Source organism: Ranitomeya imitator, chromosome 2 (assembly GCF_032444005.1).
Source record: "Ranitomeya imitator isolate aRanImi1 chromosome 2, aRanImi1.pri, whole genome shotgun sequence".
NCBI classification, from domain to species: Eukaryota; Metazoa; Chordata; class Amphibia; order Anura; family Dendrobatidae; genus Ranitomeya; species Ranitomeya imitator.
Genome location: NC_091283.1, coordinates 25,451,074 through 25,468,673, shown reverse-complemented (window position 1 = coordinate 25,468,673; position 17,600 = coordinate 25,451,074). Strand labels below are relative to the sequence as shown.

At 44.0% G+C, this 17,600-nt stretch overlaps 1 protein-coding gene across 2 annotated transcripts in view; it reads left to right on the top strand.

Annotated features, from left to right (window-relative positions):
- LOC138661490 (class I histocompatibility antigen, F10 alpha chain-like) overlaps positions 1-10,128 on the top strand; it is a 103,968-nt gene extending 93,840 nt beyond the window's left edge. For both annotated transcript variants that reach the window (XM_069746204.1, XM_069746205.1), the window contains exons 5-8: positions 4,219-4,314; positions 4,752-4,778; positions 8,893-8,930; positions 9,033-10,128. In XM_069746204.1, coding sequence (XP_069602305.1) covers positions 4,219-4,314; positions 4,752-4,778; positions 8,893-8,918 — 149 coding nt within the window. In that variant the 3' untranslated portion in view covers positions 8,919-8,930; positions 9,033-10,128. The remainder of the gene's footprint in view (positions 1-4,218; positions 4,315-4,751; positions 4,779-8,892; positions 8,931-9,032) is intronic.
- Positions 10,129-17,600: the final 7,472 nt, after the last annotated feature.

Below are 17,600 nucleotides of genomic sequence, written 5' to 3'. Positions count from 1 at the left end.
AACAAAGGCACCAAATCAGAGGAGGAAGGCAATTTAACCAAGGGCACCAGATGGACCATTTTAGAAAAGCGATCACAGACCACCCAAATGACTGACATCTTTTGAGAAACGGGAAGGTCAGAAATGAAATCCATCGAAATATGTGTCCAAGGCCTCTTTGGGACCGGCAAGGGCAAAAGCAACCCACTGGCACGAGAACAGCAGGGCTTAGCCCTAGCACAAATCCCACAGGACTGCACAAAAGCACGTACATCCCGTGACAGAGATGGCCACCAGAAGGATCTAGCCACTAACTCTCTGGTACCAAAGATTCCAGGATGACCAGCCAACACCGAACAATGAAGTTCAGAGATAACTTTATTAGTCCACCTATCAGGGACGAACAGTTTCTCCGCTGGACAACGATCAGGTTTGTTAGCCTGAAACTTCTGCAGCACCCTCCGCAAATCAGGGGAGATAGCAGACACAATTACTCCTTCCTTGAGGATACCTGCCGGCTCAGATAACCCCGGGGAGTCGGGCACAAAACTCCTAGACAGAGCATCCGCCTTCACATTCTTAGAGCCCGGAAGGTACGAAATCACAAAGTCGAAGCGGGCAAAAAATAACGACCAACGGGCCTGTCTAGGATTCAAGCGCTTGGCAGACTCAAGATAAGTCAAGTTCTTATGATCAGTCAATACCACCACGCGATGCTTAGCTCCTTCAAGCCAATGACGCCACTCCTCGAATGCCCACTTCATGGCCAGCAACTCTCGGTTGCCCACATCATAATTACGCTCAGCGGGCGAAAATTTCCTGGAAAAGAAAGCACATGGTTTCATCACCGAGCAATCAGTACCTCTCTGTGACAAGACCGCCCCTGCTCCAATCTCAGAAGCATCAACCTCGACCTGGAACGGAAGAGAAACATCTGGCTGACACAACACAGGGGCAGAACAAAAACGACGCTTCAACTCCTGAAAAGCTTCCACAGCAGCAGAAGACCAATTAACCAAATCAGCACCCTTCTTGGTCAAATCGGTCAATGGTTTGGCAATGCTAGAAAAATTACCGATGAAGCGACGATAAAAATTAGCAAAGCCCAGGAACTTTTGTAGACTTTTCAGAGATGTCGGCTGAGTCCAATCATGGATGGCTTGGACCTTAACCGGATCCATCTCGATAGTAGAAGGGGAAAAGATGAACCCCAAAAATGAAACTTTCTGCACACCAAAGAGACACTTTGATCCCTTCACAAACAAGGAATTATCACGCAGGACCTGAAAAACTGTTCTGACCTGCTTCACATGAGACTCCCAATCATCCGAGAAGATCAAAATGTCATCCAAGTAAACAATCAGGAATTTATCCAGATACTCACGGAAGATGTCATGCATAAAAGACTGAAACACAGATGGAGCATTGGCAAGTCCGAACGGCATCACTAGATACTCAAAATGACCCTCGGGCGTATTAAATGCAGTTTTCCATTCATCTCCTTGCCTGATTCTCACCAGATTATACGCACCACGAAGATCTATCTTAGTGAACCAACTAGCCCCCTTAATCCGAGCAAACAAGTCAGATAACAATGGCAAGGGATACTGAAATTTAACAGTGATCTTATTAAGAAGGCGGTAATCAATACACGGTCTCAGCGAACCATCCTTCTTGGCTACAAAGAAGAACCCTGCTCCCATTGGTGATGACGATGGGCGAATATGCCCCTTCTCCAGGGATTCCTTCACATAACTGCGCATAGCGGCGTGTTCAGGCACGGATAAATTAAATAATCGACCCTTAGGGAATTTACTTCCAGGAATCAAATTGATAGCACAATCACAATCCCTATGCGGAGGTAGGGCATCGGACTTGGGCTCTTCAAATACATCCTGATAATCAGACAAGAACTCTGGGACCTCAGAAGGAGTGGATGATGAAATTGACGAAAATGGAACATCACCATGTACCCCCTGACAACCCCAGCTGGATACCGACATAGAGTTCCAATCCAATACTGGATTATGGGTTTGCAGCCATGGCAACCCCAACACGACCACATCATGCAGGTTATGTAGCACCAGAAAGCGAATAACCTCCTGATGTGCAGGAGCCATACACATGGTCAGCTGGGCCCAGTACTGAGGTTTATTCTTGGCCAAAGGTGTAGCATCAATTCCTCTCAACGGAATAGGACACCGCAAAGGCTCCAAGAAAAACCCACAACGTTTAGCATAATCCAAATCCATCAGATTAAGGGCAGCGCCTGAATCCACAAAGGCCATGACAGAATATGATGACAAAGCGCAAATCAAGGTAACGGACAGAAGGAATTTGGACTGTATAGTACCAATGACGGCAGACCCAGCGAACCGCTTAGTGCGCTTAGGACAATCAGAAATAGTATGAGTGGAATCACCACAGTAGAAGCACAGCCTATTCAGACGTCTGTGTTCCTGCCGTTCAACTCTGGTCATAGTCCTATCGCACTGCATAGGCTCAGGTTTAATCTCAGGCAATACCGCCAAATGGTGCACAGATTTACGCTCGCGCAAGCGTCGACCGATCTGAATGGCCAAAGACATAGACTCATTCAAACCAGCAGGCATAGGAAAACCCACCATGACATCCTTAAGAGCCTCAGAGAGACCCTTTCTGAACAAAGCTGCCAGCGCAGATTCATTCCACTGAGTGAGTACTGACCATTTCCTAAATTTCTGACAATATAGTTCTCTCTCATCCTGACCCTGGCACAAAGCCAGCAAATTTTTCTCAGCCTGATCCACTGAATTAGGCTCATCGTACAGTAATCCGAGCGCCAGAAAAAACGCATCGACGCTACTCAGTGCAGAATCTCCTGGTGCAAGAGAAAATGCCCAGTCCTGCGGGTCGCCGCGCAAAAAAAGAAATAATTATCAAAACTTGTTGAACTGGATTACCAGAAGAATGAGGTTTCAAGGCCAGAAATAGCTTACAATTATTTTTGAAGTTCAGAAACTTAGCTCTATCACCAAAAAATAAATCAGGAATCGGAATTCTTGGCTCTAACATAGATTTCTGATCAATAGTATCTTGAATCTTTTGTACATTTATAACGAGATTTTCCATTGAAGAGCACAGACCCTGAATATCCATGTCCACACCTGTGTCCTGAATTACCCAAATGTCTAGGGGAAAAAAAAAGGAGACTGAACACAGAGCTGAGAGGAAAAAAAAAAAAAAAAAAATGATGTCAGAACTTCTTTTTTCCCTCTATTGAGAATCATTAGTATCGGCTCCTGATACTGTTATAATCGCAATCCAGTGACACAGAGGACCAACAGTGTACCAGCGATCAGAGCACATATAGTGATCTGACAGTAACCCAAAAATATAGAACGAGCTCTGAGACGTGGAATCTCTGTAGACTGCAATCCCTGAACCTATCCTAACACAACTAAAGGTGGCTGTGGATTGCGCCTCAAACACTACCTATGCAACTCGGCACAGCCTAAGGAGCTGACTAGCCTGAAGGTAGAAAAACAAGCCTGACTTGCCTCAGAGAAATACCCCAAAGGAAAAGGCAGCCCCCCACATGTAATGACTGTGAGTGAGATGAAAAGACAAACGTAGGGATGAAATAGATTCAGCAAAGTGAGGCCCGATATTCTAGACAGAGCGAAGATAGTAAAGAGAACTTTGCAGTCTACAAAAAACCCTAAAGCAAAAACCACGCAAAGGGGGTAAAAGTCTCACCGTGCCGAACTAACGGCACGGTGGTACACCCTTTGCGTCTCAGAGCTACCAGCAAAACCAAAAGACAAGGTGGACAGAAAATATAGCAACAAAAAGCAAAAATGCACTTATCCCAGCAGAGCAGAAGTCCACAGGAAAGATCCAGAAGCTCAGATCCAAACTGGAACATTGATCAGGAGCAAGGAAAGCAGAATCATGTGGAGTTAAATAACGAAGCAGCTAACGAGCTCCCCGGAACACCTGAGGGAGGAAACTCAGAAGCTGCAGTACCACTTGTGACCACAGGAGTGAATTCAGCCACAGAATTCACAACAGAGAAGTGAGACCAGTGCTGCTTCCTACCCCCCAGAATGACATCGGTTGCTCGCTGGGTTCTCTCCTTACGATGTGCACACACAGTTTCAGTCAGGAAGGCGACATTAGCTTTCAAGAAATTGGCCAATATGTGTACATAGGTCATTTCAGATCATTATATCATATTCTCTTTGTTTTATCCTTTAGAACCTCCACAGGCCTCGCATCTGACTGTGGTCATCACTGTGGTCTCCATCGTTCTTATTCTTACACCCGTCATTGCTGGAGTCATTCTATATACAAGTAAGTACAGAAATAAAGGGCTGAGTGTATCCGGACCACCACAAACTAGGAGACCATCGCTCTACACACAGCAAGGACCATTCACACTACCGCAGTCTTACAGAGTACACTAAGGCGGTGTTCACATGTGGCCGACACTGAGTCGTCATTCCATCCAGGGTTTTACATCACCAGGATGTGTGAATGAAGCCGAAGAAAGAGCAGATGGAATCAGACTTATGTCTCCATTACTTATTCTACAATCTTGGGACCTACAGCCACTGATCAGAGGCAACGACCACGAGCCGAGGAAAGTCGAGAGAATCACACATCAGTCCATGAGAAATGAGAGAAATAAGACGTCTCCATGTTCATATTCAGAAGGAAATAGGATCTTTGTAACTTTCATGTTTTCCGCAGCTTTCTGTATTTCATCCCATCTCCTCTTCTTATTTCAGGAAAGCAGAATTACCTGGCAGCTGACAGTGAGTATTCTGCTCCGGGCTCTGATCCCGACATTCGCCATTATGGGTCTAATATACATAGATTTGTTTATTTTACTCACTTATTAGCGCCATTAATTCCAGACATCATCGTCATCACTGTCCCCATCGGGGCTCACAATCTAAATCCCCCCTCAGTATGTCTTAGGAGTGTGACCGCTATTATACTTATATCCAGTGCGGTAGCGTATGTGATGGTTACTGTATATACGGTACTTTATTAGTCCGAGCACTTATTACTGTTGTGATGGGGGCTGGATAGGTTTTAGGACTGTGGGAAGTTGTAAGGATCTGCCATAGATTGTTAGAAAGTGGAAACAATATCTAGAGACCTTCTCTGCCGCACCGCCGGCAATGTCCTTCCCTCTGCCGCAGCGCAGACAGTGTCCTTCCCTGTGCTGCACATGTCCTTCCCTCTGCCGCACCGCCGGCAATGTCCTTCCCTCTGCTGCACCGCTGGCAATGTCCTTCCCTGTGCTGCACCGCCGGCAATGTCCTTCCCTCTGCCGCAGCGCAGACAGTGTCCTTCCCTGTGCTGCACCGCCGGCAATTTCCTTCCCTCTGCTGCATCGCTGGCAATGTCCTTCTCTCTGCCGCACATGTCCTTCCCTCTGCCGCACCGCCGGCAATGTCCTTCCCTCTGCTACACCGCTGGCAATGTCCTTCCCTCTGCCACACCGCTGGCAATGTCCTTCCCTCTGCCGCACCGCTGGCAATGTCCTTCCCTCTGCAACACATGTCCTTCCCTCTGCCGCACATGTCCTTCCCTCTGCCGCCCCGCCGGCAACGTCCTTCCCTCTTCCGCACCGCCGGCAATGTTCTTCCCTCTGCCGCACCGCCGGCAATGTTCTTCCCTCTGCCGCACCGCCGGCAATGTCCTTCCCTCTACCACACCGCCGGCAATGTCCTTCCCTCTACCACACCGCCGGCAATGTCCTTCCCTCTGCCGCACCTCCGGCAATGTTCTTCCCTCTGCTGCACCGCCGGCAATGTCCTTCCCTCTACCACACCGCCGGCAATGTCCTTCCCTCTACCACACCGCAGGCAATGTCCTTCCCTCTACCACACCGCCGGCAATGTCCTTCCCTCTACCACACCGCCGGCAATGTCCTTCCCTCTACCACACCGCCGGCTATGTTCTTCCCTCTGCCACACCACCGGCAATGTTCTTCCCTCTGCCGCACCGCTGGCAGTGTCCTTTCCTCTGCCACACCGCCGGCAGTGTCCTTCCCTCTGCCGCCCCACCGGCTATGTTCTTCCCTCTGCCGCACTGCCGGCAATGTCCTTCCGTCTGCAGCACCACCGGCTATGTTCTTCCATCTGCCGCACCACCGGCAATGTCCTTCCCTCTGTCGCCCCGCCGGCAATGTTCTTCCATCTGCCGCACCACCGGCAATGTTCTTCCATCTGCCACAACACCGGCAATGTTCTTCCATCTACTGCACCGCCGGCAATGTCCTTCCCTCTGTCGCCCCGCCGGCAATGTTCTTCCATCTGTAGCACTGCCGGCAATGTTCTTCCATCTACTGCACCGCCGGCAATGTCCTTCCCTCTACTGCACCGCCGGCAATGTCCTTCCCTCTACTGCAGGCATGTCAAGCTCGGGGTACCCCGAGGGCCACATGAGTAACAAGAGGTTGTTGCGAGGGCCGCACACAGCAGCTAATGTCACACACTTATTTTAACAGCAGTCATGAAAACAAGATATGGAACGTCTGTGAACTGATTAGCCGTATCTTCCAACAGCTGACTGAACTGACGGTGGTTGAGAGCACGACCTCTGATAAACTTTACCGTCTTTGTCACCAAGCTAAGCACATGATCCAATTTTAAAATTTTTGAACACAAATTCTGCTGATGAATTATGCAGTGAAAATGTACAAATGATGGATGTGTATAAGTTTTCAATTTTTTTTCGTAACTTGGCAGCAACACCGTTATGTCTGCCAACCATATTCGCAGCACCGTCAGTAGCTAGACATACAAGCTTACACAAATCAAAGCCATATTCAAACAGAACCTGATCGACTTTCTCAAAAATGTTCTCGCTTGTCGTAGTGTCATGCATGGGTACCAATTCAAGCAGTTCTTCATAAATTTTAAATTCGCTATCACAGGCCCTGATGAAGAGTGCAAGTTGTGCTATTCCACTGACGTCAACGGACTTATTAATAGCAATAGAAAAATGTTCAAATCTTGATGATGCAGCCTTCAACTGTTGTTTCACATCAACTGACATGTCATCAATCCGTTCAGCAACAGTGTTAATGAAATGTCTTTGAATAACTGTGCTTTCTCTGGACATACAATTTCAGCTGTTTTTACAAGGCATTGCTTTATAAAATCCCCTTCACTATGGGACTTCCCGTTCACGGCGATCATTTTGCTGAGCTCATAGCTTGCAGTAACTGTTCTGCTAACACATACAGGAGGGCCATCGAACACAAAGGAGAAACGGCATCCAATATAAAGCACACACAAAATGTCTTTATTAAAGAACACAGCAAACAAGGAAAAATTAAAAGCAATTAAAATACATGTGCACCCTTCGAGGCAAATTTATTTACTTTATATTTAATGGGCGTCTGTAGGATTTGTTCTTTTTGGTGTTCACCCCTGGTATTTGCCTCCAAGGGTGCACATGTATTTTAATTGCTTTTAATTTTTCCTTGTTTGCTGTGTTATTTAATAAAGACATTTTGTGTGTGCTTTATATTGGATGCTGTTTCTCCTTTGTGTTTGATTGCATTTTTCATCCAATCAGCACCACTGTTTTTTTGCATCACAATTATTTATAATCTGAGTGCTCACCCCGCTCTTTAGTTTTTAATGGTTACATGCAGGAGGGCCACTCACTTGCTTGGACTTTGCCTGTGCGTCAGTGGGTCCCTCCTTCCTCAGCACGGTCACAGTGTCCCAGTCACTCTCAGCCACGACTCTTCCTCCGCTCACAACAAAACTGACGTAGGTGATCAGCAGCCACGCGAGCCGCAGATGTACAAAACTCACAATCAGCACTTCCGGGTCGTCATTCATTGGCCGATATCCCTGCATATGACCTGCTTACGTGATCAGCAGCCGACCAAAGTACACACATCATGGATTGACACGGAGCTAGTTGGTCGGCTGCTGATCACGCCAGCAGGTCATATGCAGGGATATCGGCCAATGAATGAAGAGCCAGAAGTGCTGATCGTGAAGTTTTGAGCATCTGCGGCCCGCACAAGTCTCAAACTTTGTCTCTAAACTAGTTTAGAAACAAAGTTTGAGACTCTTGTGCGGGCCGCAGATATGCCTGTAAAGGGCCGCATGTTTGACATGCCTGCTCTACTGCACCGCCGGCAATGTCCTTCCCTCTACCACACCACCGGCAATGTTCTTCCCTCTGCCGCACCGCCAGCAGTGTCCTTCTCTCTGCCGCCCCGCCGGCTATGTTCTTCCCTCTGCCGCACCGCTGGCAATGTCCTTCCCTCTGCAGCACCGCCGGCTATGTTCTTCCATCTGCCGCACCGCTGGCAATGTCCTTCCCTCTACTGCACCACCGGCAATGTCCTCCCCTCTGCCGCACCGCTGGCAATGTCCTTCCCTCTACTGCACCACCGGCAATGTCCTTCCCTCTGACGCCCCACCACTGTGATGGCGGACTACCGGAATAGTGTAGTAATATCACTACTGGTCCTACACATATATAGTATAAACCGTGTTCAGTGGAGTAAGATCTGACCGTGAATACGACACAATAACAAGTGATTGAAGTCCAAATATTACTTCTCTCGTTAATCCCGGCATCTTCTCAGAACTGAGTTATTAAAATGAAAATATTATTTTGCAGATAAATTTCTCATTTATTTAGTGTGTAACAAGCACAAACCAAAAACCCCAGCTTGGCTCCACGTGCGACATTAACCCCTCATATTCCAACTGGATCCTCAGAATATAACAGCGTCATCCATGTAATATTCCCACTGAGTGTATACAGTGTATCTGCAGACGGAGCTAAGAGAAGATGTGAGAGACCCCGTGTCCAGTTATCAGGGGAACGCTGACAGTTTTCTGGGGTTATTTTACGCGACAAACATTTCTCTTTTTCTCGCAGCTTCAGACGTCTCCTCTGACTTATAAACCTCCGTAACTGTAAGTAATTATCGGATCCGGATTATAATGACTCTGTAATAAACGATTATTGGGCGGCTGTGAGAACGGTGTAATTAACTCTTATTATCATTCAATCTCTAGGAGCAGAAAACAGAAGATCGGAGCGTCCATGGACGTCGCTGTCGCCTTCTCTTTCACCCGCGATTCCTCAGTTATTTCCGTTCAGGATCTGTAAACCACCTGGGGACGTTGTCCTGAAGAAGGCGCCATATGGACGGAAGACATTACGGGCGATTTGTCCATTATTTTGTATTTATTCTTGTGGTTGCTGAGGCCTCTGTCTCCTATAGGAGCTACTGGAGGAGCCGTTTCCCCGGCTCAGTATTTGCTATAGACGCTTCACATGGATGAGCTGATCTTCAGCTCCGGCTGATTTGCAGGAAGCATTTACCATTCCGTTTAACCCCTTAGCGACCGCCGATACGCCTTTTAACGGCGGCCGCTAAGGGTACTTAAACCACAGCGCCGTTAATTAGCCCCCCAGAGGCCGATTTTCTCCGGGGTCTCGGCTGCCGAGGGTAGCCGAGACCCCAGAGAACATGATTCGGGGGTTTTTTAACCCACCCCGCATTTGCGATCGCCGGTAATTAACCGTTTACCGGCGATCGCAAAAAAAAAAAAAATAAAAAAAAAAAAGCGATCTTTTTAATTTCTCTGTCCTCCGATGTGATCGCACATCGGAGGACAGAGAAAAGGGGTCCCAGGTGGCCCCCCAATACTCACCTAGCTCCCCCGATGCTCCTCGTGTCTCCCGGTGGGCGCCGCCATCTTCAAAATGGCGGGCGCATGCGCAGTGCGCCCGCCGGCCGGCACCGAGAGAATCTTTGGGGTCTCGGCTGCCGGGGGTAGCCGAGACCCCAAAGAGCATGATCGGGGTCGGTATTACCGACCCCTGTTTTGCGATCGCCGGTAATTAACTGTTTACCGGCGACCGCAAAAAAAAAACAAAAAAAAAAAGTAAAGTGTAATTCTCTGTCCTCTGATGTGATCGCACATCAGAGGACAGAGAAATAGGGGGATTCAGGGACCCTAGCATACTCACCTAGGTCCCTGGATCCTCTTGCTGCTCCTCCTGGCCGCCGGCAGAAGAACATGGCGGACGCATGCCCAGTGCGCCCGCCATCTGTCTCCATCTGCCGGCCGGCAGGAGAACAGCAGTTGGGGCTAAAATTAGGGTTAGGGGTAGGGTTAGGGTTAGGGGTAGGGTTAGGGGTAGGGGTAGGGGTAGGGTTAGGGGTAGGGTTAGGGTTAGGGGTAGGGTTAGGGGTAGGGTTAGGGTTGGGGTAGGGTTAGGGGTAGGGTTAGGGCTAGGGTTAGGTTAGGGGTAGGGTTAGGGGTAGGGTTAGGTTAGGGGTAGGGGTAGGGGTAGGGTTAGGTTAGGGGTAGGGTTAGGGCTAGGGTTGGGGCTAAATTTAGGGTTAGGGTTGGGGCTAAATTTAGGGTTAGGGTTGGGGCTAAATTTAGGGTTAGACTTCTTTCACACTTACGTCGGTACGGGGCCATCGCAATGCGTCGACCCGACATACCGACGCACGTTGTGAAAATTGTGCACAACGTGGGCAGCAGCTGTAGTTTTTCAACGCATCCGCTGCCCAATCTATGTCCTGGGGAGGAGGGGGCGGAGTTACGGCCACGCATGCGCGGTCAGAAATGGCAGATGCGACGTACAAAAAAACGTTTCATTGAACGTTTTTTTGTGCCGACGCTCCGCCAAAACACAACTGATCCAGTGCACGACGGACGCGACGTGTGGCCATCCGTCACGATCCGTCGGCAATACAAGTCTATGGGCAAAAAACGCATCCTGCGGGCACATTTGCTGGATCCGTTTCTTGTCCAAAACGACGGATTGCGACGGAATGCCAAACGACGCAAGTGTGAAAGTAGCCTTAGGGCTAGGGTTAGGGTTGGGGCTAAAGTTAGGGCTAGGGTTGGGGCTAAAGTTAGGGTTAGAGCTGGGATTAGGGTTAGGGTTTGGATTAGGGTTGGTATTAGGGTTAGGGTTGGCATTAGGGTTACGCTTGGGATTAGGGTTAGGTTTGGGATTAGGGTTAAGGTTAGGGTTGTGATTAGGGGTGTATTGGGATTAGGGTTAGGTTTGAGGTTAGGGTTGAGATTAGGATTAGGGGTGTGTTGGATTTAGGGTTTTGATTAGGTTATGGTTAGGGTTGACATTAGGGTTGTTTTGGGGTAAGGGTTGTGATTATGGTTAGGGATAGTGATTAGGATTATGGATCAGGTTGGGATTAGGGTTAGGGGTGTGTTGGGGTTAGGGTTGGAGCTAGAATTGGGGGGTTTCCACTGTTTAGGTACATCAGGGGGTCTCCAAACACGACAGCCAATTTTGCGCTCAAAAAGTCATATGGTGCTCCCTCCCTTCTGAGCTCTGCCGTGCGCCCAAACAGTGGGTTACCCCCACATATGGGGCATCAGCGTACTCGGGATAAATTGGGCATTCAAGGTTCTCACCACACATCTAGATAAGTTCCATGGGGGGTCTAGTTTTCAAAATGTGGTCACTTGTGGGGGATTTCTACTGTTTAGGCACATCAGGGGCTCTCCAAACGCGACATGGCGTCCGATCTCAATTCCAGACAATTCTACATTGAAAAAGTAAAACAGCACTCCTTCTCTTCCAAGCTCTGCCGTGCGCCCAAACAGTGGTTTACCCCCACATATTGGGTATCGACGTACTCAGGAGAAATTGCACAACAACTTTTGTGGTCTAATTTCTCCTGTTACCCTTGTGAAAATAAGAATTTGTGGGCAAAAAGATCATTTTTGTGTAAACAAAAGCGATTTTTTATTTTCACGGCTCTACGTTATAAACTCCTGTGAAGCACTTGGGGGTTCAAAGTGCTCACCACACATCTAGATAAGTTCCTTAAGGGGTCTAGTTTCCAAAATGGTGTCACTTGTGGGGAGTTTCCACTGTTTAGGCACATCAGGGGCTCTCCAAACGCGACATGGCGTCCAATCTCAATTCCAGCCAATTCTGCATTGAAAAAGTCAAACGGCGCTCCTTCACTTCTAAGTTCTGCGGTGCGCCCAAAAAGTGGTTTACCCCCACATATGGGGTATTGGCGTATTCAGGACAAATTGCATAACAAAATTTATGGTTACATTTCTGTTTTTACACTTGTGAAAATAAAAAAAATGGTTCTGAATTAAGATGTTTGCAAAAAAAAGTTAAATGTTCATTTTTTCCTTCCACATTGTTTCAGTTCCTGTGAAGCATGTAAAGGGTTAATAAACTTCTTGAATGTGGTTTTGAGAACCTTGAGGGGTGTAGTTTTTAGAATGGTGTCACACTTCATTATTTTCTATCATATAGACCCCTCAAAATGACTTCAAATGTGATGTGGTCCCTAAAAAAAAATGGTGTTGTAAAAATGAGAAATTGCTGGTCAACTTTTAACCCTTATAACTCCCTAACAAAAAAAAATTTTGTTTCCAGAATTGTGCTGATGTAAAGTAGACAAGTGGGAAATGTTATTTATTAACTATTTTTCGTGACATATCTCTCTGATTTAAGGGCATAAAAATACAAAGTTTGAAAATTGCAAAATTTTAAAAATTTTCGCCATATTTCCGTTTTTTTCATAAATAATCGCAAGTAATATCGAAGAAATGTTACCACTAACATGAAGTACAATATGTAACGAAAAAACAATCTCAGAATCAGCGGGATCCGTTGAAGCGATCCAGAGTTATAACCTCATAAAGTGACAGTGGTCAGAATTGCAAAAATTGGCCTGGTCATTAAGTACCAAATTGGCTCTGTCACTAAGGGGTTAAAGAAGTTCAATCTGAAACAAATAAAACATTAGCTCTGTGTTATGGTGTGAGGTCTCCGCAGACCCCGAGGCTTTATAGACTGGAGATACATTATCCCCACGTGTCCTGCGCTCTTCCCATAGCTGTAGATGGCGGTGATTGTGCTTCGTGCTCTTCCATCTCCCAGCACTGACTCTGTCAGATATCTGTGAGTCGAGGATTTCGCGGAGAGATCATGAACCCATTATAGTCTATTCAGGCAATTCACCCATCTGTCTATGGGTCCAAGAAAATCACTGATAGCACATGGATACCAACCTTGGGCAGTGCTCGATTAACATCGCAGTGAATAGAAGATTTCCAATTTAATCATTTTTTTTAATATGTGAAAATCACTGAAGGAAAAACTTTCTTATGTTATAAATAGTATAATAGCTAATATTAATGGTTAATATTATTATCCACCACAAGAGGGTGTGCCTGCTCATTGATTTCTATCATTTAAAACATTAATACAATCCACCCCAAGAGGGAGCTCCTGCTCATTGATTTCTATATTGTAAAAACATTAATACAATCCACCACAAGAGGGAGCTCCTGATCATTGATTTCTATATTATAAAAACATTAATACAATCCACCACAAGAGGGAGCTCCTGCTCACTGATTTCTATATTGTAAAAACATTAATACAATCCACCACAAGAGGGAGCTCCTGCTCATTGATTTCTATATTATAAAAACATTAATACAATCCACCACAAGAGGGAGCTCCTGACCATTGATTTCTATATTGTAAAAACAATAATACAATCCACCACAAGAGGGAGCTCCTGATCATTGATTTCTATATTATAAAAACATTAATACAATCCACCACAAGAGGGAGCTCCTGCTCACTGATTTCTATATTGTAAAAACATTAATACAATCCACCACAAGAGGGAGCTCCTGACCATTGATTTCTATATTGTAAAAACAATAATACAATCCACCACAAGAGGGAGCTCCTGATCATTGATTTCTATATTATAAAAACATTAATACAATCCACCACAAGAGGGAGCTCCTGCTCACTGATTTCTATATTGTAAAAACATTAATACAATCCACCACAAGAGAGAGCTCCTGCTCATTGATTTCTATATTATAAAAACATTAATACAATCCACCACAAGAGGGAGCTCCTGATCATTGATTTCTATATTGTAAAAACATTAATACAATCCACCACAAGAGGGAGCTCCTGCTCATTGATTTCCATATTGTAAAAACATTAATACAATCCACCACAAGAGGGAGCTCCTGCTCATTGATTCCTATATTGTAAAAACATTACTATAATCCACCACAAGAGGGAGCTCCTGCTCATTGATTTCTATATTGTAAAAACATTACTATAATCCACCACAAGAGGGAGCTCCTGATCATTGATTTCTATATTGTAAAAACATTAATACAATCCACCACAAGAGGGAGCTCCTGATCATTGATTTCTATATTGTAAAAACATTAATACAATCCACCACAAGAGGGAGCTCCTGCTCATTGATTTCTATATTGTAAAAACATTAATACAATCCACCACAAGAGGGAGCTCCTGATCATTGATTTCTATACTGTAAAAACATTAATACAATCCACCACAAGAGGGAGCTCCTGCTCATTGATTTCTACATTGTAAAAACATTAATACAATCCACCACAAGAGGGAGCTCCTGATCATTGATTTCTATATTGTAAAAACATTACTATAATCCACCACAAGAGGGAGCTCCTGCTCATTGATTTCCATATTGTAAAAACATTAATCCAATTCACCACAAGAGGGAGCTCCTGCTCATTGATTTCCATATTGTAAAAACATTAATACAATCCACCACAATAGGGAGCTCCTGATCATTGATTTCTATATTATAAAAACATTAATACAATCCACCACAAGAGGGAGCTCCTGATCATTGATTTCTATATCAGAAAAACAATAATACAATCCACCACAAGAGGGAGCTCCTGCTCATTGATTTCTATATTGTAAAAACAATAATACAATCCACCACAAGAGGGAGCTCCTGCTCATTGATTTCTATATTGTAAAAACATTAATACAATCCACCACAAGAGGGAGCTCCTGCTCATTGATTTCTATATTGTAAAAACATTAATACAATCCACCACAAGAGGGAGCTCCTGATCATTGATTTCTATATTGTAAAAACATTAATACAATTCACCACAAGAGGGAGCTCCTGATCATTGATTTCTATATTGTAAACACATTAATACAATCCACCACAAGAGGGAGCTCCTGATCATTGATTTCTATATTGTAAAAACATTAATACAATTCACCACAAGAGGGAGCTCCTGCTCATTGATTTCTATATTGTAAAAACATTAATACAATTCACCACAAGAGGGAGCTCCTGCTCATTGATTTCTATATTGTAAAAACATTAATACAATTCACCACAAGAGGGAGCTCCTGCTCATTGATTTCTATACTGTAAAAACATTAATACAATCCACCACAAGAGGGAGCTCCTGCTCATTGATTTCTATACTGTAAAAACATTAGTACAATCCACCACAAGAGGGAGCTCCTGATCATTGATTTCTATATTGTAAAAACATTAATACAATCCACCACAAGAGGGAGCTCCTGCTCATTGATTTCTATACTGTAAAAACATTAGTACAATTCACCACAAGAGGGAGCTCCTGATCATTGATTTCTATATCAGAAAAACATTAATACAATCCACCACAAGAGGGAGCTCCTGCTCATTGATTTCTATATTGTAAAAACATTAATACAATCCACCACAAGAGGGAGCTCCTGATCATTGATTTCTATATTGTAAAAACATTAATACAATCCACCACAAGAGGGAGCTCCTGATCATTGATTTCTATATCAGAAAAACATTAATACAATCCACCACAAGAGGGAGCTCCTGATCATTGATTTCTATATTGTAAAAACAATAATACAATCCACCACAAGAGGGAGCTCCTGATCATTGATTTCTATATTGTAAAAACATTAATACAATTCACCACAAGAGGGAGCTCCTGCTCATTGATTTCTATACTGTAAAAACATTAATACAATTCACCACAAGAGGGAGCTCCTGATCATTGATTTCTATATTGTAAAAACATTACTATAATCCACCACAAGAGGGAGCTTATGATCATTGATTTCTATATTGTAAAAACATTACTATAATCCACCACAAGAGGGAGCTCCTGATCATTGATTTCTATATTATAAAAACATTAATACAATCCACCACAAGAGGGAGCTCCTGCTCATTGATTCCTATATTATAAAAACATTAGTACAATTCACCACAAGAGGGAGCTCCTGCTCATTGATTCCTATATTATAAAAACATTAATACAATCCACCACAAGAGGGAGCTCCTGATCATTGATTTCTATATTGTAAAAACATTACTATAATCCACCACAAGAGGGAGCTCCTGATCATTGATTTCTATATCAGAAAAACATTAATACAATCCACCACAAGAGGGAGCTCCTGATCATTGATTTCTATATTAGGAAACATTACTATAATCCACCACAAGAGGGAGCTCCTGATCATTAATTTCTATATTATAAAAACAATAATACAATCCACCACAAGAGGGAGCTCCTGATCATTGATTTCTATATTGTAAAAACATTACTATAATCCACCACAAGAGGGAGCTCCTGATCATTGATTTCTATATCAGAAAAACATTAATACAATCCACCACAAGAGGGAGCTCCTGATCATTGATTTCTATATTAGGAAACATTACTATAATCCACCACAAGAGGGAGCTCCTGATCATTAATTTCTATATTATAAAAACATTAATACAATCCACCACAAGAGGGAGCTCCTGATCATTGATTTCTATATTGTAAAAACATTAATACAATCCACCACAAGAGGGAGCTCCTGCTCATTGATTTCCATATTGTAAAAACATTAATACAATTCACCACAAGAGGGAGCTCCTGCTCATTGATTTCTATATCAGAAAAACATTAATACAATCCACCACAAGAGGGAGCTCCTGATCATTGATTTCTATATTGTAAAAACATTACTATAATCCACCACAAGAGGGAGCTCCTGCTCATTGATTTCTATATTATAAAAACATTAATACAATTCACCACAAGAGGGAGCTCCTGATCATTAATTTCTATATTATAAAAACATTAATACAATTCACCACAAGAGGGAGCTCCTGCTCATTAATTTCTATATTATAAAAACATTAATACAATCCACCACAAGAGGGAGCTCCTGATCATTGATTTCTATATTGTAAAAACATTACTATAATCCACCACAAGAGGGAGCTCCTGATCATTGATTTCTATATTGTAAAAACATTACTATAATCCACCACAAGAGGGAGCTCCTGATCATTGATTTCTATATTATAAAAACATTACTATAATCCACCACAAGAGGGAGCTCCTGCTCATTGATTTCTATACTGTAAAAACATTAATACAATCCACCACAAGAGGGAGCTCCTGCTCATTGATTTCTATACTGTAAAAACATTAATACAATCCACCACAAGAGGGAGCTCCTGCTCATTGATTTCTATACTGTAAAAACATTAATACAATTCACCACAAGAGGGAGCTCCTGATCATTGATTTCTATATTATAAAAACATTACTATAATCCACCACAAGAGGGAGCTCCTGATCATTAATTTCTATATTATAAAAACATTACTATAATCCACCACAAGAGGGAGCTCCTGATCATTAATTTCTATATTATAAAAACATTAATACAATCCACCACAAGAGGGAGCTCCTGATCATTGATTTCTATATTGTAAAAAC